At 39.6% G+C, this 25629-nt stretch overlaps 1 protein-coding gene across 50 annotated transcripts in view; it reads right to left on the bottom strand.

The window, feature by feature from the left end:
* The window catches only part of MAP4K4 (mitogen-activated protein kinase kinase kinase kinase 4), a 190912-nt gene that overhangs the window by 23462 nt on the left and 141821 nt on the right, over positions 1-25629 (bottom strand). For 5 of the 50 annotated variants that reach the window (XM_054547382.2, XM_063713371.1, XM_054547400.2 and 2 more), the window contains 8 exons: positions 25503-25575; positions 23871-24081; positions 11996-12157; positions 9071-9157; positions 8285-8413; positions 3081-3187; positions 1537-1685; positions 809-906 (listed from right to left, as the gene is read on the bottom strand). In XM_054547382.2, the coding sequence (XP_054403357.1) occupies positions 809-906; positions 1537-1685; positions 3081-3187; positions 8285-8413; positions 9071-9157; positions 11996-12157; positions 23871-24081; positions 25503-25575 (1016 nt within the window). Of the gene's footprint in view, positions 1-808; positions 907-1536; positions 1689-3080; positions 3188-4067; positions 4302-7160; positions 7323-8284; positions 8507-9070; positions 9158-11995; positions 12158-23870; positions 24082-25502; positions 25576-25629 lie in introns of all 50 variants that reach the window. The other 45 variants (XM_054547354.2, XM_054547357.2, XM_054547365.2 and 42 more) reach the window with 15 other exon arrangements.

Here is a 25629-nt window from a genome sequence, read left to right as displayed (position 1 = left end):
CCGCAGCTCGAATACAAGCTGAGCTGACAGGCAGTCAGAGTGCTGCTCTGAAGTGGAACTTTTCAGAGATGGCGCTTACCACTTCGCCCTTCAGTACAGCGCAGTTTCATGGAGTCCGAGATGCCATCGTTGATGAGGAATGCACAGTACAAGGAAGCGCGGGAGAAAGAAGGGGAGAGGGAGAAGTACAGAAATCAGTTCAAGCAGGAAATGAAAACTCTGACAGGCTTAAAATTCCACAAAGTGTGCACAATTACATGGTCAGGTAACATCAGAGGGATTAAAAGAGAAGGGTGAGAAGCAGTCACAACTATCACCCCAGGTACCAAAAAGCAGAAGGTAGGCAACCAGTGAGTTTAAGAAGGTGACTTTTAAAAACTTAGTCTAAAAGCCAGTATTGTAAATGCCAAACTCACGAAGAATAAGTAAAGGTTAATGCCAAGAAAGAGATAAAAAGCCTTTTCTTTCTTTTGTATTTTTTTTAAAGCATCAGTTTCCTTAGAAGGAAATTTCATTAAATAAGAACTGTACTTTGTTCTGCATTATTTTGTAAGGCTGACTGTACACCAAGTGTATGGCTGGAACAATAGAAAAAAGGTTTCACTCACTTGAGACTTTAAACAGGGAAAGTAGATGATACCAATGGAAGGGAACAATTATGTCTGGGGTTTAGGTCATTCCTTATAATTCCTCAAATCTGTGAGGGGCCCTCGCAGAAAAAGACTGCAGGCCTCTCAACCACATATTTTTAATAGAAAGATCTCATTCAAGTCTGAAATAAGTAAAACTGATCCTGCACAATCCTTACAGCAGGCTTGAGGGGTCTGAAAACTTCCTTTTTATCTTCAGGTTTTTTCACTGCACTTTCCAGGCGCTGAGATGGAGAGCCTTCAGACTTGGATGATGCTGTTGGGTTCAAAAGGGACAAGATGGACAGACACATATCAACATATGGATGTGTATTATGAAGCTGCCCTGCCCACCCCGCCCACTCCTGTCTGCCCACTCACGGTAGGCTCTCCACATGCAGGTCTGAATCACAGAGCAGAGGGGGCCCAAGGAGGGCTCCAGCAGCCTTCCTGACTCTACTTAAACCCTCCATCATCACACTCACTTTGACACGTGTTCACAATATATACCTTGTCATAGTTTGTCAATAATACAGTAGAGGGAATATTCACTCATCTATTATGAGTACATTAAAATAACCAATATTGATGACGGTATAGGCTCTGGAGCCCAGACCGAAAGAAATGGGTTCAAATCCTAGCTCACACATCAGCCAATTACCTTGGGAAAGTTAGTTAATCCCACTAAATTGTAAAGCGCTCACAGTGCTAGGTATATATAAAGCTCTCAAAATTTAGCTCCTTTATGATTAAAATCAGGATGACTATTATTGTCACTAGCAACCTATGCTAAAACATTGTTTTGTGACGTGCGACTATACGCAAACCACAGATTAAGACAAATTTCCAATATATGGATCACAGCTCAAAACATTAGCAGGGAAAAAGGAAAGGAAAGGCAGCTTACATCTCACTCTGAAGCGTTCCCCGGAGCCACTCTGAGACCCAGGGTGAGACCCGGGCTGGGATCCTGAGTTGCTGGACCCTGAGGAGCTGCCACTGCCAGGTCTGGGCACCAGCTTCTCCACTCTCTCCCACAGAAGCCTGGGCTCAATACTACTGTTAGAAAAGAAGAAGAGAGAACAGCTAATGTATCATCTCTAGATGCAGCACCAAATTATAAACATGTGCATGGTGTGCCCATCCAATGTCTTTAAAGTGTAGGGAGACAAAAACCAGTCTATAAACAGCACTCAACATTAAATTCACCAAAAGATATAATGACATTGTTCATGGATTTTTATCTATTTTTAGTTTGTATGCTAAATGATATCCTACCATTAGTAGATCTAAAATCATCCGGTGTGAGATACAATGCTACTGTTCAGTGTAGAAGTAGCACCATTTCTGTCACAGCTACAAGTCAGTTCTTAATATTAGGAAAACACTCTGTATTTGTATAATTATACACAAAACTATGTTCTGTTTCCAGGCTGCTGCTCTCACCTGCCTGTTACTGTTCTCAAAGACTGACACTTACAAAGAATAGTCCTTTGTATGGGTTGTTGGAAACAGTACAGAAAGCATGAGCTGGGATGGATTTCCTGCCATGGATGGACCCAAAGCACACATGTGCTAGGTAAGAATTAATGACACAGACTTGGTCAGGGAAGAACACCATAGTCCCCCTGCCATTAGCAGTGCTGAGGATTCTGTGCAGCTTTTGGGCTATCATCCATCTGACACCTCAAAGTCAGACCAAGGTTCCATGTGCAGAAGGCTAACTTTAGAGGTTCAGTGATGATCAAGATATAAAACGTTCAACATAATCATCTTTTCTTCCCTATGATAGTGCTGGTCAATGAAGCTTTCTGTTATGATGAAAATGTTCTATATTTGAGCTGGATAATATCATAGCCACTAGCTACATGTGGCTATAGAGCTCATGAATATACCCAGTGCGCTAAGGAATGAAGTTTCCACTGTATTTCATTTTAACTAAATTTAAACTTTAATTTAAATATAAGGAAGCTTCTGTAGCTAATTGTACTGGACAGAGCAGCTCTAGAACCTAAAAAGGATACTATTTGCTGAATTCACTTGTTTACTGCAGACTGTGAAGTCAACCAGTGACTTCTTTAGTAACCTGTTTGTGATTTCTGTTTTATGCCACAGGCCTTACAACGTCCCTTAAATGAAAAGCTCCCCCAGATCACAGTTCTCTTAGAACCTCTCCCCCTTCCTTGCTGCTCCCTCCATTTATTCTTACAGAGAAAAGTAGTTTAAATTTCAGAGTTACTACAATACACATCCGGATTCAAACCCACTTTTTACTACACATCAACTTGATGCCATCCACATTGATGGATTTTATGGCAGCTTTTCCTTTTATAACTGATAATCTCTTTGCCCCAGAACATCTGTGTTTAAGAGCATTTTTATGAAACAGACAATGTAAGGCTGTGGTAGACTGCACAGAAGGCCTGTTCTCAGTGCTCACTTGTCTTTTACCTGGTGGAGTTTCTCTGTCCTGCCTGGCTATTCTGCTGCCCACTGCCCTGCAGTGGGGAATCTCGACGGGACAGAACAGGGGAGCGAGATGTTGTTCTCACAGGAACCTTTAAGTAGAAAATATAGCAATTAAATTATTGAAAACAGGAGAAGGAAAAAAAATACTTCCCTACCAAAATATATTTTTAAAGCAGTCCTAATATTTAAAAACAGTCCTTCCTATCACCTCCACTCCCCACCCCAACTCCCTCTCTGGTCCTACACTGATACAATCGGAGAGAAAATTTAGTCACAAACATTCAAGAAGCCAGTACAAACAGGCTTTCTATGCTCCTGTAACATTTAAATGATGTTTGGACTGAAGCTTGGTAGCAGGGACATACAAAGCATTTGCTGAGATAATGTGAGAATCAGGAAAATAAGCTCAAAGAAACCAAACAATGGTCTATAAATGGATCAGCAGGAAGCAAAGACTGGCAGGAAGCAAGAAAATATTCAGAGGAAGCAAATTCCAAATGAGGAAAAATAAATTGACACGGGCTCTTTTGTTTAATTTCACTATTATGTAAACACAAAAACAAAACAAAATCTCCTACATTTAAAAAGAAAATAAAATTTTTCTTATAAGACTTTTTCTAAAAATGTTGACATTAATATTGCAAAACTGCATAGCTTCTGTATAAACATATAGAAAAACTGCTAAAATAGATTATGAATTTGTTTAAGAAGCCTATTCTTTGTAGACTTACTCTTACATCATTTTGCTACCTTATTTAGGGTTAACAAAAATAAAACACTAACTGGCCACTGGCTAAATAAAATTGCCTAACTATGGAACTTTATCCTTACCATTAAAAAGTCCCTTTGAAATTTCAATGCCCCTTTAAATTTGATAAAGTCGCATACCCATAATTAAAATAAATAATCTTTAAAAAAAAAATAACAAAAAGGAAAAAAGCAGCACACATCTGTCTTTCTGCTCCTTACCCTTGGAGGCACCTCGTCACTGTCTGATCTAGACCAAGCCTTTTGGGTAGGGTCAGGCGCCTCTGACTTAGAGTCAGAGCTCTGACTGAGCACCTCACTGCGGGAAGGTGGACATGGGTCCTGAGAACGAAGATGGTGGTGTGCAAATTTGGGAGGAGAAGGGTCACTGAAGGAATGGGATCGCGAGACAGGGGAAACATTGTTCTTGAGAGATGCCAGGTGGGACCACTGTACCTTACAAGAAAACAAAACACAAAACATTCAATGCGTTCTGCATAAAACTGGCTTTTCTGGTCAATACCAAATCCAAAGCAGGAACTGGCAGAGGCGGAATACACACCGGGGTGGTACAGTGTTAGGTCAGCCACGCAGTGAAACAGTTACACTTCAAAGTGAAGAAGTGGTCTGGGAACACAGTATGTAGAAAAGAACAAATGTACATTTACAAGGAAAACTCTTTTTGATATCCAGACAAACATTACAGATAGCAGTTAATGTGAAGATTTTTTTCCCCCCAACAAAGAGGCTCTCAGAGCCCAAAGGGGGTACGATGTGTTGCATGCACATCCATGTCAAAGCAGAGACTGGAAAGGCAGAGAGAGGCAGAAAAATCCTAAGATAAAGCGCACTACCAAATGTGCAAACCTACCTAGCCATCCTCACATTACCTGCAGTGTCAGATTTTACACCAGACCAAGTAACAAAATGGCACGTTCAACGAGCAAAGACAAACCCCACGTTTTGAGACTATAATATCTCAACAACAGCTAATTTTTCAAATATACCAACAGTTTTTCTTATTTTTCCCAAGTCTACAAACACCCATAACCCAGATATCTCCATATACTTTCATATTAGTGATGAAAATAAAGAATTGTGATTTCTTTAAAAATATTCAGTACCATGGATTCCCTGAATTGACTATTGTTGGGGTATTCCTTCCACTTGGGAAATTACAAAAATATGACAATTACTTGTCAACTGAGTTTATCTGGTTGCTTCTAAATCGAGAAAATGATCTCTGAAAAAATCCATAAAATATTTTCATTAAATTATGTTTTACTGTTCCAAAATGATTGTTCAATATGGCAATTGAAAAAATGATAGCTACATATCTATTACATCAACGTACTTGACAGAAACTGAAAATACTGAATCAATTTGTTCAACCTTTCCAAATACAAGATGTGAAATTAGTTCTGGTATATGATTTCTACAATATACAGATGAGATTTGTATAATACCAGATACTGGTATAATCCTAGACTTCTAAAATGTTTAAGATTTTCAGAGGTAAAGCATGTAATTCAAAGTATTACCTGAAATTATAATCAAAAATGAGTTTTAAAATAGAGTCCTACACGAGAAAAGTTTCCCCCAAAGAATGAACAGGAGGAGGAAATGGGAGACTCTTTCTAGTTACTACACAAATTCATAACAAATGCAAAAATTAGATAATTCAGAAACTCCTATTTTCTAAATTATTAGTGGCCAAATAAAGATTCTCCATTTACGCGAAGTTTAACTTGCAGTGTGAAAACTTTTAATCTTCAAGCACTGCAAAGTTGCTAAGAACACGAGTCCTCAGACCTATTCTAGTAGTCTCTCTTCTCATCCTTTTTTAGTTGTGTCCATTTACCCTCTCCTGCTTTCCTCTTTCCTTTCTATCCTCTCCTCTCTGGAGCTACCCATCTGCTAGCTCTCCTGGGACTCAAGAAACTGCTGGTCCCATGGAAATACCCACTCACCCTCACACAGCCCTGGCCTCAGTCCTAGCTGTTCTTTTTTTTTTTTTTTTTTTTTTTTTTTTAAGATGGAGTCTCACTCCGTCACTCAGGCTGGCATGCAGTAGCACTATCTCAGCTCACTGAAAGCTGCAACCTCCACTCCTGGGTTCAAGCTATTCTCCTGCCTCAGCCTCCTGAGTAGTTGGGATTACAGGTGCCTGCCACCACGCCCGGCTGATTTTTGTATTTTTAGCAGAGATGAGGTTTCGCCATGTTGGCCAGGCTGGTCTCGAACTCCTGACCTCAGGTGATCTGCCTGCCTCAGCCTCCCAAAGTGGTGGGATTTCAGGCGTGTGCCACTGTGCCCCAGCCCTTTTTTTTTTTTTTTTTTTAACTCTTCCATGCTGCAGATCCCACAGTTTCCTGCCACAAGAACATAAACTTTTGTCCCCCCCAACATGCAAACACCAGTGAAAAGTAAACTCGAGCTTAAGAACTCCAAGTTCTTAAGGAATCCAGAATTCCTAATATTCTGGATTACAGAGTGGCAAGTGGGAAAATATCTGAAAGTCAGTAATTTTCAGCAAGAGATTAGGAATCGGCATTTTAAGGATCTCTAAGATCTTTAGCCATGATCTTCGTTGCCTGTTCTCCTCTATGGACAGCACTGTGGGTTCTGCTCCAGCCACACAGCATCAGTCCAACAGTTCCCCTCACCTAGCCAAGGCTGGAATGCTGCAGCAGACCCAAGGAGAGGCCACAGCCCCTGGCCTATTTCAGAGAAATCCACACCTAAGCCACTAGATCTAAACTTTTTTGGATCTTGAACCCTGTGAGAATCTGATAAAAGGTCATTCCCCCCACCCCCACAAAAAATACACATTTGAACAAATAAAGACATTTTGCATGCAATTTCAGGGGCACCACCTAAGGCCCATTCACAGGACTGGCCAAGAGCCAGGGCTCATACGGTAAAGCACTTACTTTTAAAATACTTCAAAGAAAATTTCTGGCCCTCCCTCTATGTAGTTATAATCCCAGTTCTCTAAAAACTAAACTAAAAGATCTTTGTATTAGAAAAAGGTGGCACTTAACACCTGAGTTAGGGAAGGCAAAAAGTTAGAAGAAATCACTCACTCTAGATACTCTTAATGAGTACACAGAAATCTCATAAAAAAGAAAAAGAAAGAAAAAGATATTTCCCTATCAACTGAGTCTATGCCTTCTTTTAGTCTAAACTCACTCCTGCTAATCTCTCCTCTTTTTCAGTGTGGTGACAAACTAAACTGTGATATTACAGCAGGCCTGTGGCTCAGCGAGCCGTTGCATGAGTCTCCTCAACCACAGCAAAGCTGGCTGTCGCTACCTGTGGCTCCGCTGGTCTCTGCAGGGCGGGATGCACAGACTCGGAGTTGCCATTGGAAAAAGACTCTGATCGGGAAGGCACTGGTGGCTCCAATACTCTGCCTGTCTGCTTAGACTGGGCTTCAGGGGAGCTGTGGTTAGTTTTCCTAAATCTATCTTCCACCTGCATCAGAGAATTAGAAGACATAACTCAGTGTTAGTAGGGGAAAAGCAGAAATATCAAAGAAAGTCTAAAAGTGGAAGAAATCTAAAGATAAGTTTTCTGTTTTCTTCTGCTACAAGAAAAGAGAGGGGTAGCTGGAAAAAAGAAGGTACATAAAGCAGTGCTAGGATTAGATTCAGGAAAAAGAAAATATTTATGAAGATAAAAATTAGCAAGGCAGTCTCTCTAAGCTCTCCTCCTTGCTCAGAATTCTAAGACTGCATATGATGATAAAGTAGAAAAAAATTAATCTGTCACAAGCAACTAAACCAACAGACTAAAAAACTATCATCAGAAATCCGGAATGCATTTCACTCCACCAAATATAAAAGCACTCCAGAACAAACAGAACCCTTGTTTCTAGAATCTACTGCCTGTGAGGGCAGACACAATAGAAGGCTGCCGCCACCTGTGGGCCAGGATTCAACACCTCTGGAGGCACACCTGTCGCCCATCTTGCACCCCCGAGCAGTCCCTGCCGCAGCCTACTCTGAGGCTCTGGGTAGCCCTAACGCACCAATCTAGCAGTGCATCTTGACATCTGCAAAGTCAGAAAGTTGAGCCACAGGCACACTTTAGCTTTATACTAGCTTGGGAGAATAGTTCATCAGACCACTCTTTCTCTCATCCACATTTTTAAGAGTGACTGTGTCATGTAATTTTTTTCTTTAGTTCAGTTTCAAGTTCTTCTGGGATATGTTAACTGAGGCACTCTGGTCCTTTATGGAAAAAGCACTGACTGGATATGAAACCTCGGGCAAGGCCCTCCACTCCTCTGAAACTCAATTTCCTAGTTAGAAAATGAAGAAACCAGATAATTAGCTAACCTCTATGACCCGTTCTAGAACTCATATGACACAGTTCTGAAGAGTCGTTATACAACTTTCCAGGGCAATGTCTAAGTGACAAAGGAAAGACGATACCTCTCGCGCTCGGTCAGCAGGCTCGTAGTGGGCTTTGGGCTCGGGAGCATGGAAGCTTGGCTTGCTCCTTTCCTGCTGCGGTGGTGGCAGCTGCTGCGAGTGCTGCGGGTGCGGCCTCCTATGGTCATGCTGTAGAGACAGGAGATATGCTTGTTCTTGTTGCAACTGCCTCTGGAGCCTCTCTGCCTGCCGGTGCTCTTCCATCTCCCGCCATCGGCACTCCTTGGAGAGGGAGAGGATAACACTAAATCTATGGGACACTGGAGAGCTCGCCTCTTCTCTGGATTTGTTCGGCTTTTAAAAAAAGTGACCATACATTTTCCCTCTGTGTTTTGTAAGAAAGCAAAATGGCTGGGATTTTAAATAGCACATTACCTGTGGAAAAATCTCACAGCTGTTGCTAACCATAATTATTGTTGGACAGAGTAAGAGATAATTCAATTAAATGTGAGTTTTAGTGGTATAGATACTAGGTAAAAATCCTGTGGCATGTGCTTTCAACCTACTGCCCTCAGCATTCTAGCGTGTTCACTGAGTGCCAAGTTCTGTTCAAAACCTTGTTGATCTACCAAACAAGAACAATTAACTTATTAAAGAGAAATAAACAAATAAATAAAGACCATGTTGCAATGTGCTAGCAATAGGACCATAAAATGGGCATCACTATTTCAGCCTGGCTGCCCACAGCAAAACCAAAATGGTCTGGTGACCACCACAGCTTGCCCGACTTAGGGGACGAATGAAGGAGCCCTGATGCTACAGAATGAAACAGAGGCGGGGCTTTACCAGTAACATGGCCTGCTCCTGGAGCAGCTGCTGCTGAAGGACTTCCAAGTGCCGCTGCTCCTCTTCTAGCTGTCGCCTGATATACTCCTGTCACACAGAAATCACCCAGCAATCAATTTATCCCAAAGAAAAGCATCAGAACCAGCTGAATGGAGCACCAAGAACCATTTGCTCCAATCACCTTTAGTGACAATTCACTTAGTGGTAAATACCTGAAGAAAATCTATTGCTAAAGATTTCTCCAAGAAATTCAAATTGGCCAGTAAGACCTAAGGAGTCTAACAAATGATGATATGCATTCCCATAATATACATGAAGGGATCTAAGAGTACTTCTGTTAGAACACAGCTGTTGTATACAAATGCAGAATTTTAAAAGAGTATGCCGTTCCTCTTAAGGTTGGTAAACCTCAGAGAAATCAAGAGTTTAATTAAAAAGGATCAGATGGTTCTGATTAGTAAATATCTGCTTATTCGTCATTATTTATAACAAGCACGGATCACCAATTTTTGAAACCTAAAACCAAAACCTGCTTAATAATAAAATACAACAAACATGATTCATGCTTTCACTAACAATTCCAAAGGCACCTGGAAAGACTACATTCCAGACTTGGGCAACAGACCCAGGCTCCATGATGAGCTTGTGTGTGTGTGACAGACAGAGACAGACAAGGACAACGGGAGAGACAGAGAGGAGGAGGTGAGGATGGGTTGGTTTTTCTTTTCAATGAGAAGAGAATGATTAGTCATTATAACAATGAAAACAGGTAAACACATCCCAAATATGTTATGGAGAGGGGTAAAACCCTACTTCGAAGCTGCATGCGTATCCCTGGACAGGGATACCAGGAGGCCTCAGTCCCTGTTCCACTGAGGACTGGCTCTATGATCCCTAGCATGCTCTAAAGCTCCCCTTTTCTCAGTCTCCTCATTTGAGAAATGAGCATCCCAAATCTCCTCTCCCAACCCTCAGGAATTTTTGTAAGGTTCAGACATGAGATCGATATGAAATAACCTTGAAAAGCATAAAACGTTTTACAAGCAAAAGAGGCTTCCTTTTTTTGGACAGGGAAAAAAGCTCTAGAAGAGGAATAGACTAAGAAGGACTACAAGGAGACATTTTATCCTGAAATTCAGATTCCCTTTTTAGAGTGTCTACTGCTGACCATCCCCTTGTGTCATGGTGCACATCTTTAAACAAAAATAGCCATCAATATGGGCTGAACAGAAGTTTTAGTTAACCAATATCTCTGGGAGAATACTGAAATTACAGCATACAAAAATCCTTAGAAATCCTTACTTTACAAAGAAAACTGGGCCAAAAAAGCCAACTGGGGGGGTGTGGGCGGGGGGTGGGGCGGACTTACTCAGAAGGCTACTGACAAACATATCTGGTTATGACCTGGGATCTACACCTCTTGTGTCTATGCCTGACCCTCCATGGTACATGCTACAGCAATACCTACCCTAGCAAGGCTTGTGGCCTTAATCCAACTGTGACTGAGCAAAGAAACCTGACTTTCAACTCATTTTCTTTTTTGAACAAAACAGAATTAAATCTTAACTTGAAAGATCAAGTCAGTACACTCATTTGTTTTCTGCCCTCAAACCACAGGGACAACTGGAAAATCATGTCCTCTCCAAATCACAAAGGTCCTAACACATAGTCAATGAACAAACAATATACAACACACATCTACACAAATATACACACTTATGCTGAAATGAAATGCGTCCTACAGCACTGTTAACATAGGAATTACTATTTCACAATAGGGAAAAACAGAATAAAACCGATTTTAGAATTTTTTTTTAAAAAGTGGTGCCAAATACTTGCTATTCACAAAATTTAATGACTGCCACTAGAGCATTAAAGATGAATTGCTACCATCATACCCTCCTCTCACGATCGACCTGTAATCATTATTTCTAGGTGATTTAATTCTTAAAAGCTTGAATGTTTTCCTCTTTGCAGACCCCAGGTATAAACATAAGTGGAATGTTAAAGCACACGCGCTACACAGTTAAATGGCTGACAATGTCAATTAGGTAACATAAAAAGCGTCACTGAAATTCCTGGGAAAACACCGAGAAGCACGCAGATCCAAAGCTTAGAAAGCCCAAGACACATGATAAGCATAAAGGACGGCAGCTGAACAGTCACATTTGAAAGTTAACACCATGGTTTTTAAGTTTAAAATACAGATACCAAGTGCTATTTAAATTGGTCCTCACATATCATTTTTTTCTTTATTTCAAGCTCATAACAAAGAGATAAATTCAAAGACAAGAAAGGCAAAGAGGCTAAGGGCAATTTGTGTTTCTACAGGTGGTTCAGGAAACAAAAAAAGAATTCTAAATAAAATCATACCTGACATTAATAAAATGCTGCAAATATTATTAAAACCTGATCTTTTTTGGTTGAACTCATCAATGTTAGTTTTTTTAATGCGCCGTGTATATACGGAATTACATGCTGATATATATTACAATATTCACTTAGCAACTGGATATTCAAATATTTCTCATAAGAAATTTCTTACTGGTGGTTTTTAATTTCATTTTTTTTTAAAAAAAAGTTAATTATCACCCATATATTTGGGGTCTACAGCATTTAAGCCAAGCCTGAGAAGATACATGCAGACATCTTTCAGGTATTATACTATTTAGAGACCACTTAACTGGTTTCAACAGGTTCCTAAAGTGTAATGATTTATAAACCCTTTTTAAGACAAGAGACTCAGTTTATTGGTGTCATTCCAACTGTGTTTCACCACGTTCATACATCTGAAGTTCTAAGTATATGTGTATGTGTGTACATGTGTGTATGCATCACGTGTGTGTGTACTTTCTAAAAATCTCCCAGCTCTGCAAAGTAACAAACTTCACAAGTGTATGCCTGGTATGTTATCTGTGAACTAACCTGTTCTCTTTCAACTCTCCTCTTTTCTTCTTCTGCCCGTCTCCTCTCCTCTTCTTCTTTGCGCCTTCTCTCCAACTCCTCTAGACGCCTCTTTTCTTCTTGTTCTCTCCTTCGCTGTTCACGTTCCTGCTGCCTTCTAGCTTCACGCTCTCTCCTTTGTTGCTATGTAAGTAAAAATGTATAATTACCAGGGATCTTCCTGCCATCTTTCTCATGATGTTATAGTGTGCTGATCAGTCAGTCACAGGGGGACACTAATGAGGTGAGGTTCATGGGCCCCATATCTACTGGCCAATTATTTCCACACTGCCCCTCGGACCCATAAGTAAGGGCTTCCTCATGAATGTTGGTCAAAAGTATTGTGATTCTGTGAATCCTTATAGGGTTTAGTTTCATTTTGATTAACAATTATTCCCCACTGCTCACTGCACCACAGCAATTAGGGGACAGAAAATTCTTTATTCATGGATATCATTAACAGGGTTATATGCAGGACCCTTAAGTCAGAAGAAAAATACATTAAGAGAAAGAAATAAAGGGAAATAGAAATACAGCAAAGAAAGACAAAGAATTTTAAAAAGGGAAAAAAGAAGCACACATCAGGAAAAGAGGAACTGACATCAACGAGAATAACCAGGACCATTATTATTAATGTAAGTATTTCAGAAACTGCTACTGAGCAAATGTTTACTACTATGTGCCTGGCACTATGCTAAGTATTTGATATTTCTATTCCACTTATTTTACCTAATATAATTCTCCTAACAACCCAAGGAAATCATTATTTCATCCTTGCTTTACAGATGCAAAAGCAGGTTCAGAAAAGGTAAGTGACTTGCCCAAAGTCACACAACCAGCAAGCCCCCAGCTGGAAGAGCTGCTCTGCCTCTACGGCCCATACATACTCTTAACCATCCCATCAACAGGTGTAAAAGGTGCTACTGAATCACCAGACTCACTCAGCCTTTCTAAATCCAGACTGTTCTATGTAACCCTACAGAACAGAGCAAGGTGACATGCCGGGCACGTGATGACAACTCACTCTTCTAGCTCAAGGCTGTCTGCCAGTAAAGCACAAGCTAGACTCTGGACTCTCTGGGATAATAAAAATGTTCTGTCTCTGCACTGCTCCGTAGTCACTAGTCACATGTTGCTAATGAGCACCTGAAATATAGCTAGTATGAATGAAAAACTGAGTTTTTAATTTTGTTGCACTGAAGTTAATTTTAATTTAAATGGCCAAATGTGGCTAGTGGCTACTGGGTAGGAACAACTCTAGAGGATGCACAGCCATCAAATTCCCAGACACAGAGAGCCAATAATATTAACACAAACTTTATTTGTGAAACTAAAATTAACCATTAAACAAGAAAGCTTAGGGTAAAGCTATCAGGGATATTAGACATATTTATAATGGCTATACAAAGTACATATTTATTATAGTTTACGTATTCCTTCTGGGTCTTCCCACCACTCTCAACTAGTATTTAATCTGAAAGCCAACACTTAAAAATGATGCCCTAAGAAATGTAAAGTAGTATCTTTCATCTGGAATAACTGGATAGCAACGATGATTTGGTACTCCAGTCTCTCTCACCTGACTACTATACCCCCATTATTCTCAGTGAAGTTCTGAGTCTGCTTTTGGTCCCGCCTCTCTCATTATATAGGTTTTCAATGGGGGAATCTCCTTTTCCCCCATTCTCTGCTCTTCGAATTCAATACACAAAACTCATCAGCTTCCCATGGGTGGAGATGGGGTCATAAAATGAATGATGCTCCTGCTCTAGTGTCTAACAACTATAACTTTAATGGCTATGCCATCTTTATTTATCAAGGTGTTATTACCCATCTCACTTTTTGTTTGTTCCACTGGGTTTCTATGGACCTATCACAAATAATCTATAAAGTCTTTTGCACTACCATAACACTCCTTTCAACACGGTTGTTTCTATGGACCTATTACAAATAATCTATAAAGTCTTTTGCACTACCATAACACTCCTTTCAACATGGTTGAAGAAATCAGGTATTCTTTCTTTATTTTTGGAGACTGACTGTTTTCCATTCATCCTATATTTCTGTCCACAAACTTCCCAGGAATCCTTGTCATCTTCTTTCTTACTTTGCTGGAACACATCCTCCAGCAGCTTCTTGAAGAATAGGCAAAACAAAACAAAATGAAACAAAAAAATCTCTGGGAACTTTGCAAAATTGTTATTTACCCTAACATGTTACACACAATTTCCGCTGAAGAAAATTAACATTCCCTCCGAGTTTCGAAGGCATTGCTATGTCATCTTCTAGTTTCTGATGTTGCTCCTAGAGATTCTGAGACCGTTCAGATTCTTGATACTTAGTACAGGACCCATTCCACACTCTTCTACCAGCTCCCAGCTTCAGCTTCTAGGATCCTCTTTTCATCCTCAATATTCTAAAGATGATGATGCATGTATATATGTGTACATACACGATAATGTATGTGCCTTTGTGTGAGCCCTTTTTCATTCATGTGCTGGGTATTCAGCGAGGCTTTCAATCCAGAAACTCGTATTTCTTAGTTCCGGAAATTTTGCTTAAATTATTCCTGTATGTTCTTTCTGTAGTATTCACTTCCTAGAACATCTATTAAATACAAGTTGGACATCCTGGATTGATTCTGTAAGTTTTCCTTTTGTCCTATTATCCACCAACTTGTCTTTTCTCCCCCACTTTCTGGGAGTGTTCATTTAAAAAAAAAAAAAAAAAAACTCAAGAATTCCTTCTTAATTTCTGAGTATTCTTGTTCCATAAATACAGTATCTTCTCTTTCCAAGGATAAGGTCTTGTGTCTGTTCGTGTGTATATGTATATATGTAGGAGATGCTTTGCTCTGTTCCCCCACTGTCTCTATATCTTTCGAGTTCTTTTTCCTATTTGTTTCCAAATCTTTCATGTTAGAGATTTTTCTCAGTGTCTTGGTAATCTTGGCTGTCCATTTACATTTAAGATCCTAAAATGCAAACTATAAGGACTGTATAGACAAACAGCACCTGGCAACTACTTAGCAACAGAGTAAGGTGATTATGATTCACCCTGATCATTTCACTGGGGCCTTACTTCCTTTGGGCTGGTCAGTTATCTCCAGAGAGAAATCGTCACAATATTCTGGGAATCCTTCCGATATCCTACGGGGTTGAGGAAAGGGTGTATGAAAAAGATACAGCATTTGTAATAAGTGTGTCTGCCACCATTTTGGGAGCTGAGTGAAGTGAGCATGCTTGCAGTCACACTGATTAGTATTTACATTTTCACTTAATGCCCTTGTTTTAGTTCATCTTTTGCCACATACTCAGTTTTTTCCATGTTCCCGGTCTCTGTTGTTCACTTTTCCCAGGTAGTATATATCTGCAACTGCTGGGGGCAGGGGATGCTCAGTACACAAGCTGCACAAGACAGGGTAGTCTAACTGTGCATGTTCATACGTGTGCATACTCTCTCTGTATATATGTACATATAATGTCAACATAATTACATTTTATTCAATTAATAAAAATGTATAAATTTAATTCAAAATACACTATCAAAGAAAAAATAGCAAGCAAACAACATCTTACAAACAGGATACGCTATATAAAAAGTTCAACTGTCAACTAAAACCTTCTGAGAGGCTTTTTCTTTTTTAATTTCAGGTGATACTACCATACCTTTCGTTACTAGATCAACACAAAAGAGACTCCAAACGTCTTGAAAGCAGGAACCATGTCTTATCTCTTTTTTTCCCCTATAGTAAATATCATACATTACCTTCAGAAGAGAAATTCAATACTTTTTTTATTTGAATCTAACCTTTATACCTAGCATATGACACCCAAAACAGAAACTGCTGTGAATTTACCCAACACTTAGCATTTAGAGTGATGACAGACTCAGGAATCCATTTAGGTCTCTAGGTCCTACGAAATACAATGAAATCCTAAGGCAATCTTTTCAAGATCACCAAGTAAGAGCACAAAGTCTTGAGATTTAATTATTACTCTGGGTAGTGCCTCATACTAAAAAAAAAACAAAAAACAAAAAAACAAAAAAAACACCTCCTTTATGCCTCCAGATATTGTATAAGGTCCTCTAAAGTACTCACTCTAAGGTACCTCTGGTACTCAAATTAGAGCTCTCAAGCCCAAGGGTTCATTTTCACATAGGCTTAAATTTGAATGAGCCCTTCCTTTCCAGAGATACACATAAGACTACAAACAACTAATCCATCTATTTGAGAAGTACTTATTAAGCACCACAGATATACAAAGATGAATTAGAAACAGCTCCTTTCCTCCAAATCTTACAGGTCAGGTAAGTCACATAACTTTAAAAAAAAACGTAGAAGACAATGTGGAAAGTGGTAAATCTCCCAAGACTATCCCACTAAGCAAGTCCTGGTTAGTGGGACCAAATAGTTAAGAACAATAGCTAAGGCAAAACAAAAAAAAGGACAGTTACTGACTTCTCTTCCACATTATATTCTAATAGCTGAAGTGGTAAACTAGATCGAGAGCAAGAATTTAAACTATCAACCATAAAAACCACTACATTCAGAATAGGCCCTCAATTTGGAGGTAACTGGGGGCACTAAGAGGAATCATTAAACAATTAAGAAAGCCCTTAATATCTTAATAGGTAATGTGAAAAGCTGGCCTCTTGCATTAGAACTTCAAAAGAAAGTATCAAAAACTTAAACATACACACCATCAACAAAGTAACATCGGTCTGTACTGTTAACCTTATGCCTATGATTGCAAATAACAAAGCCCAGGGAATTTTAATGAACATGCTTCTTCAGGCTTACCCAACTAAGAACGATAAACATGATACAATCTTTTGAAGCTTTTACAAACTGATGTAATTTATTTTCTTAAATTATCCTTTTTTAAAAAACAAAAGCAGACAGAAAAACTGTGTGATGTCCTAATGTGATCATCAAATCTCTCAAACTACAGAGATTTTATTACTTAAATTTTCCCAAGCATGCCTAAGTAAATATGTACTTTTCCAACAAAGCTTTAATTATCTCAGTTCCTATTCTAGTTTGGTATTTAAAAGCAAAGCTTTCATCTCACAATTCTAAAAGCTTTTCTAAATAAAATTACACTAGTAATAGTGAGCTCTAGTTAAATATACTCCACTGGATTTACTGGCTTCAGTGGAAACTAATATATTTTGATAAACCAGTTAATTCTTTGGACTATGCTATTTCCAAGAACTTCTGCGGTCATGTTACTACACAGATATACCATCAACCCCTGAGTTTTTTTATTTGCAAGTTCTGATGAAGCTACAGTGGAGAACTATTCGTTTCTTCCCCATCTTTAGGTAATAAATCACGTATGAGGAATTAAACTTGCTACAAAATTTAACTGCAAATATAACCAAACACCAGACTGGGATGCCAAGAGAATATTTAAGAACTTATAAGGAGTTCTTAAAAGCAAGCCAGCCACCTTCTGCATACCAACTGAGCTGCTAGCTTGACAGGAAGCAAGGCCTTAGCTGTAGGGGCATTGGCATGCCAGGACACTATGATTACTGTGTATATTAAAGCTGGAACTATTTTTTTAAGAAAGGTAGCATGTGCTAACATGTACTCCTAATGTTAGATACTAATGGCCTGCAAAACAAAGACCTTTTCTGTAGGAAAGGAGGAGTCAGAAAATGGTTGTTATTTCTTTAAAATACATGGCAACTGCTGGAAAGTGCTTCAGAGTAAAGGAGTTCACTGCCTTCCTTCTAAATTTCAGAACCAAGAAACACATAATGCATGCATGGCACAGTTTATTAATTTTTTACTGAGAAACTTTTATGTTTTCCTAGTGTTACAATTTAATTTTAATACTAATCCTATTTCACAGAGTTTTTTTTCTCTTGCTTCCCTTTGTTTTTAATGTCTTCTACTTCCACCGCCCCTCTAAAATTTAACTTTGAGATTTGTAGCAATCACTTTGGGATTTTGTAGGAATGACAGAAATAAAGGTTACTCTGTGTCCTCTCGGTGCAAGAAAGGCCAAAAGAAACTGCTGGTGCTCACACTAACATTTACCCTCAGTTGAGGAAGCAGACTTTCCAAAATCACAAAGTGACAACTCAGAGTCCAGGGGTAAAGGCTTTGAAAGGAAAAGATGTAAGAAATTTTTTTAAATACCAGCTAAAAGACTCTGAGACAGGAAAGACCTGAATATCCTATCAGTACTGTTCAAATTACAAGTAGCAGAAAACTAATCAGGTTTTCTCCAGGACACCATCTTGTTTAATATTTTTATTTTCTTTTACTCTTTTTTTATTTTTTTTATTAAATAGAGATGGGGTCTTGCTATATTCCCAAGCTGATCTCAAACTCCTGGGCTTAAGTGAGCATCCCATCTCGACCTCTCAAAGTGGCTGGGATTACAGATGTAAGCCATCATGCCCAGACTATTTTTATTAAACTTAGACAAAGAACAAAGAAAACATGCTAACCAAATGTGTGAATGTCATGAAAGTAGAGAGGAACAGATAAACGATGCCAAATCATGATTCAATTTAAAAAAAAAAAAAAGAGCACAAAACTATTGAGATAAAATGACACCACAATTAAGTAAGCTTCATTTTTCCTAAAAAGCAAATACTAGATGGAAGAAAAGATTGGCTTGTGAACAAAATTCAAAAAAAAATTTAGCTAGACCCAAAGTCTTTTATGAGCCAAAGGTGTGATGACGCTCTAAATAGGAAAAGTAGTATTAAAACTTTTTGGCTGGGCACAGTGGCTCATGCCTGTAGGCGGATGGATTGCCTGAGCCCAGGAGTTAAGAGACAAGCCTGGCCAACAATGGTGAAACCCCATCTCTACAAAACAAAAAATACAAAAATTAGCCTAGTGTGCTGGTGCATGCCTGTAGACCCAGCTACTAGAGAGGTAGAGCCAGGAGGATCACTTGAGCCCAGGTGGCAGAGGGTGCAGTGAGCTGAGATTGCAGCACTGCACTCCAGCCTGGGTGACACAGCAAAACCCTGTCTCCAAAACAAAACACCTTTTTGAGGGAGGAAGAAAATTATCTTTTTCTGAATCTGGATAATTCACTTAGAGTAAACTGACAAAATATGAGTGTACCCAGAAGAGAAGGACCCAGGGAGCACAGTCACACAAATGAAGAGCAGCGGGGAGGGGCAGGGAAGAAGTGCTGAGACTCTCAGTGCGAACTTGGCTGCATGAGCTCAGCATTCTCCCCTTTTCCTCCTGGAACCATCCAAACAAAACAAGAAGAGAAAACAAAAACCTCATTTTCAGCAAAACTGGGAGACAAACTCCAAAAGAGTTGCAAGGACTTCCAAAGGAGATCCAGTTCACACAGGAGACAAGGAGGAGGCAGAGAAGCAAAGGAGGGCAATACCAGCAGCAGCAGTTATCAGAGAGCACCAAGGGAGCTGGAGGGTGGGAGTGTATATATTTCTTAAAGATGAAGGACCTATGAAGGGCAAAAGCACCCTCCCTCACCTGCAAAAAGGGTGCAGAGACAGGAGTGTGTGGATGGCAGGAGAAATCCCCAACCCCAGTGGGCCTGGTTTTGTGGCATCTGCACTGTGTTTGCCCACAGCCTTTACTTTCTGGATCATGTTTTGCCAGTCTGCTGATAGATAACAGTTATCTCCTTTCAGTTTTAATATCTTATGAGTGAGGCTGACCATCTTTACTTACTTTGTTCATAAAATAATCTCTGTTCCTCAAACAGTTCTGACTAAATCCTTAATGCCAATAAAGGGCTATGAACCAATTATGGCTCAAATAGTCAGCCTTCTGTATCCACAGCTTCCACATCCACATGGATTCAACCAACCTTGGGTCAAAAAATACTTGAAAACACTGCATCTGTGCAGACTTTTTGGTCATTATTCCCTAAATAATACAGTATAACAGGTATTTGCATGGCATTTACATTGTACTTGGTATTAAGTAATCCAGAGATGATATAAAGTACAGTCATGTGTTGCTTAACAACAGGGATATGTTCCTAGAAATGCGTCGTTAGGTGATTTCTTCATTGTACGAACATCATATAGTGTGCACACACAAACCTAGACGGTACAGCCTATTACACACCTAGGCCATATGGTGTAGCCTATTGCTTCTAGGCTACAAACTTGCACAGCATGGTACTATACTGAATATGCTAAGTAACTGCAATACAATGGTAAGTAGTTGTGTATCTAAACACAAAAAAAGCACAGTAAAAACATGCTATAAAAGATTACAAATGCTATCTCACCATGAATAGAGCTTGAGGAGCTACAGGTTGCTCTGGGTGAGTCAGTGAGTGAGTGGTAAGTGAATATGAAGACCTTGAACATTAGCATACACTACTGTAGCCTTCATAAACACTGTGCATTCAGGCCATACTAAATTTATTTTAAAATGTTTTTCTTTCTTCAATATTAAATTAATCTTAATGTAATGTTCTCTTACTTTAACTTTTAAATTTTATTCTTTTGTGAGTTTAATACACAAACACTTCATATAAATCTGTACAAAATATTTTCTTTCTTTAAATTTCTGTCCTATAAACTTTTTCCTAATTAAAATTTTTTAGCTTTAAAAATGTTTTTGTTAAAAAGTAACACACAAACATACACAAGGTCAGGATCCTCAATATCACTATCTTCTCCCTCTACATCTTGTCCCACTGGAGGGTCTTCAAGGGCAAATAACACACATGGAGCTGTCAGCTGTCATCTCCTATGATCACAATGCCTTCTTCTGGAATCCTCCTGAAGGACCTGCCTAAGGCTCTTTTGCAGTTAACTTGGTTTTTAATACGTAGAAGGAGTACACTCTAAAATAATGATTAAAAAGTATAATATAGTAAATACATAAACCCAGTAACATATACCGTATATAATTGTATGTGCTATACTTTTATACAACCAGCAGTGCAATACGTGAGTTTACACCAGGCATCACCACAATCATGAGTAACAGGTTGTGCTACAACCCATTACACGTTACAATGGCTATGATGTCACTAGGCAACAGGAATTTTTCAGCTCCATGATAATCTTATGGGACCACCATCATACATGTAGTCGGTTGTTGACCAAAACGTTGTTATGCAACATATGACTATATATGGAAGGGAGTGCACAGGTTATATGCAAATAGTAGGCCACTTTATATCAGGGGCTTGGGCATCTGCAGTTCTGGTATCCATGGGAAGTCCTAGAATCAAACCCCCAAATACGGGATCACTCTATTCCCAAATTACCTTCCTCAGACCTGGAGTGTAAATAAAGCTTAATTACCCAGGCTAGTAACAAGCAGCTAGCTGACCAAAAATCCAAACCAGTGGAATTCTACTCATGTGACTTTTCCCATTCCAATATTTTCTTAATCTTTCCTAATTAAGAAGCTCAAAGAGATGACCCTGAGTTTGAACTTACACTGAAAATCCATAATGGGCTAATTAAAACATGACAAGTACAAAATTCTTGTTTTCATAGACATTCACCAGCATCTACTTAGCTTATAAAACAAAATGACTTTAAAATTTCAGCTCTTCCCCGTGAGCCATCGCTCACCTTCACCTTCTACCATCGCTCACCTTCACCACCTACCACATGCAGAGGCTGGATAATGGATACCCGTCTCACTAGTGACAGCCTGAAAGACATTTCCAGTGCCTGTGTTACAAATGAGTGTTAACTTGATCTGGTCCTTGGCACTTCAAGTTATGAACCACCAAAGTAATCTATGCCACCTGCTTAAGGAAAGTACAGGCTGGGATCAAAAAAAGATAGTGGAAAACACCACTTCAAGAAACAACTAGAAACAGCTAGAGTCTCAAAACTCAAGCATTCTAATATAGTAAGTACAGTCAATATGCAACTTGAACAGACCTCTGAACTCATTCAAGATCTGTTACATTCAAAGAACACTGAAAAGAGTCTTAACGAAAATACTACAAGGAATTTGCAAATTAGCTACAAAAAGCATTATAAAAGCAGCGAAGTTGTCCCTACTACAGGGGAATGTATGTCCTGTTTTCTTCTGAAAGTCCTAGCTGAATATTTGCAGGCTCCTTGGTTCAGCAGGCACTGATTTTTCTAAACAAGCTGCAAATTATAAAGAGTTTTCAGAATCCAGACTACAAATACACAAAGTGTATGAAAGATTCCATGCCAAAATGTGCTGTTAAATTAGTAGGATAATATTTAATAGCATGTGTTGCTACCTAATAGGTTAAATTCCACTGGATAATATCAATACAGGACTTTACTGTTGTTGGGCCATTTTTCTGGGGGAAAAAAGGTAAAACAATAATGTGTGTGAATTAAATAAAAACAGAAATGATAATGAATGAGAAATTTGGACCTGTGAGGTATGCAGCAGGAGCCAGTCAAGAAAAGAAAATCAAAAGACTCTTCTGATCCCCAGGTGAAATAGCCGTGTTTTGGTCAATGATGAACTGCATATACAATGGTGGTCCCATAAAATTATAATATCATATTTTTACCATACTTTTTCTATGTTTACATATACAAATACTTACCATTGTGTTACAACTGCCTACAGTATTAGGCACAGTAACATGCTGTACAGGTTTGTAGCCTAGGAGCAAGAGGCCACACCACATAGTCTAGGTGCGTAGTAGGCTGTACCATCTAGGTCTGTGTAGGTACACTCTATGATGTTCCCACAATGACGGATCACCTAATGATGCATTTCTCAGAATGTATCCCCGTCATTAAGCGACCCATGACTGTATAGGGAAATAATATATTTCTGTGCATTAAAAACGTGAAAGCTGTAAGGTAACCACATTACCAATGTTAGCAATATTAATGAGTTAAATGAGCAGGTGGTGTAAAATGTACTTCTCCACCAGAGGACATTACAACTTCCAGGTTCAAACTGCTTTCTGCATCCCTTACTCTTGTGTGTGTGTGGGAGGGGGGGGGGTTTTGTTTTTGTTTGTTTGTTTTTTGGCTTAAACCAGTAAAAATTTATTTTCTGACAGTTCTGGATGCTGGAACTCTGATATCAAGGTGTCAGCAAGGCCATGTTCTCTCTGAAAGCTCTAGGGAAGGGTCCTTCTTTGCCTCTTCCTAGCTTAGGTGGTTGCAGGCAATATTGGGCCTTCCTTGACTTGTAGACCATAATTCCCATCTTGCCTCCCTTTGCCATGCGGCACTCTTCCCGTGTTTCCGCCTCTATGTCCAAATCTTATCCTTTTTTTTTTTTTTTTTTAATTTTATTTTACTTTAAGTTCTGGGATACATTGCAGAATGTGGTTTGATACATAGGTAAACATGTGCCATGGTAGTCTGCTGCACCTCTCAACCCGTCACCTAGGTATTAAGCCCTGCACGCATTAGCCATTTGTCCTCATCTGCATCCCCTACTCGAGTATACCTAAGGTTAAGGCATTTAGAAAAAAAAAAAACTTTCATGTGAAAAAGTCTGAAGTTTCAGAAAAATAAACACATTCGAACTGGGACCCAGAGGCTGAGAGTAGAAAAGCAATCAGGTCAATCCTGAGCAAGCCAACTTAAACCATAATGCAAAAGACTTCACAAAACTGGTCTGATGCCATCTTTGGGACACTTGCTCTGCATCTAACACAGTATGTTGATGAGTAACTGTGGGGCAGATCCTTAAAGTTTTCACAAGGAAGGAAAACATTTCTAAGGCCTCAAGGAATGTGAAGGCCTGCCAGTCCAAAGCGTAAGCTTTCTTTCACAAGTTATGTAAACAGCTGTGCCAGGGGATAAGTATTACCTCAGGAAGCTACAGAGGATATTCCTCCAAGTGGCTAACTAGCAGTGTAAATGCAGAAAGAGAAAAGACCGACCAACTTGGACATTTTCCTTTTGCTACCTCTTCTAGCCGTCGCCTCTGTTCTTTCTGCTGCTCAATCCGCTTCTGTCTCTCTGCCAGCAGTTGCCTTTTATATTCTTCCTGCTCCCGGAGCTGTTGCTCCTGTAGTAACTGTTGTCTCCGAAGAGCCTCGGAACGTTCCTTGTTCTCCTGCTGCAGTCTCAGGAAATCTCGACGAAGAGTAGACTCACCAGGCACGTTCACAATGGAACTGTTGGAGAAAGCAGGGCTTTCAGGGGAGTGCACCGATCACACTGTCCTATAAGTGAGACGGCAGCACCAGCATACTATTCCATTTCTACATTCATTCTCTGAGTTCCTCTGACTCCAGGGAGACAACTAATACATCCACAGAAATGACTATATCTACAATTCAATAGTCCCGTATCTTCTTTTATTTATTTAGTAAATATCTTAAAATGCTGTCCTAGATGTTTGCTTGACAAGACATTTCTATTTAGGATTCTCCTAACAATTCAAACTCAGTAAAAGGAAAGGTTGAAATCACCTTCTTTGATTTCACTAGTCCTTTAACCACTTTTTTTTTTCTTCAGTAAACAGAACCATCAGACCACTCTTCAGTGTTTACACCATTCCTTTGTCTTTGTCTGGTCAACCACCAAGCCCTGTCATAATTCCCTCCCACTTTCTTATTTCCAGGTCAGCAGCTGAGCCCAAGTGGGTCCTACGAATTAGCCACTGCACAGATCAATTAAACACACCCTTCCTAGCTGACCTCCCCACCGAGTTACTTCTCCACTGCCACGGCATCCAGAGCAGCATGGCAAACATTATCTCCTTAAATTGCCTTTTTCATCATACAGTGCTCCTCCTATTCAAAAACAATTACATCGCTCATGAAATCGGTTCAAATTCCTCTGAAATTCTTAGTCTAAAATGGATTAAAATCTCTCCTACATAAGAAGAAAAAGAGATTATGAAGTAGCTTCAATAAATTCTCTTCTTTCTCTTCCAAGTCCCATTCTCTGGCACACGGCTCCCTACAGGTCACTTGAGATGCCCTTCCACCCTCCCTTTGTTCACTTCATCAGCCACATACTGCAGCACGGACAACTGCCAGGCACACCCAACATCACAATCCAAAAATCCTCTATTCTCTGATTCATCAGTTATTATGAGGTTCATGTAACCAATCTGACTCCTTAACCTTCTGCTTTACTGAACCTTGGGGAGCCAGAGATAAACTAAAACACAGACAGTAAAATAAATCAGGACACACACAGTCCTGCTGGTCCATTGGCGGGACAATTCTTTTTGAGTAGCCATGTTCTATATACCACAAGAAATGGTGTTCAATGGCACCTTCACCATCCATGGCTTCTGGAACAATAAATGCTGGGGCACTCTCCCCTGCCCAGGCCCACACATTTTTCAGTGACTGGGGAAGGGGACACAATACAACCCTTGGTAAAGAATCACTGGGTAAGAGGATCCAGGGAAGAAAAATGTTTACAGGAATCTGTCAAGAACAGAGAAGAATGGAAGATAGTAAGATGCTGTCTAAGTAATTTAAGATTCTTTGTACCACACAGGAGTCTTCTGAAATCCTGGCACAACATAAAACTTAATCCCTTCATAAAGCAGGATACTGAACAGTGGCTTCGTGGTTACCTTGGCTCTCCCTCCTGTTCAGGCACTTCCTCCTCTTCTTCCTCACTCCCACTGTACTCATACTCAGTTTCATCTATGAAGAAAAGGACAAGATAAATGGGACAGTTCACAAATCCTGACACATGCC

Source organism: Pongo abelii, chromosome 12 (genome assembly GCF_028885655.2).
Source record: "Pongo abelii isolate AG06213 chromosome 12, NHGRI_mPonAbe1-v2.0_pri, whole genome shotgun sequence".
In the NCBI taxonomy this organism is placed as follows: Eukaryota; Metazoa; Chordata; class Mammalia; order Primates; family Hominidae; genus Pongo; species Pongo abelii.
This window is presented reverse-complemented; position numbering and strand designations above follow the sequence as displayed.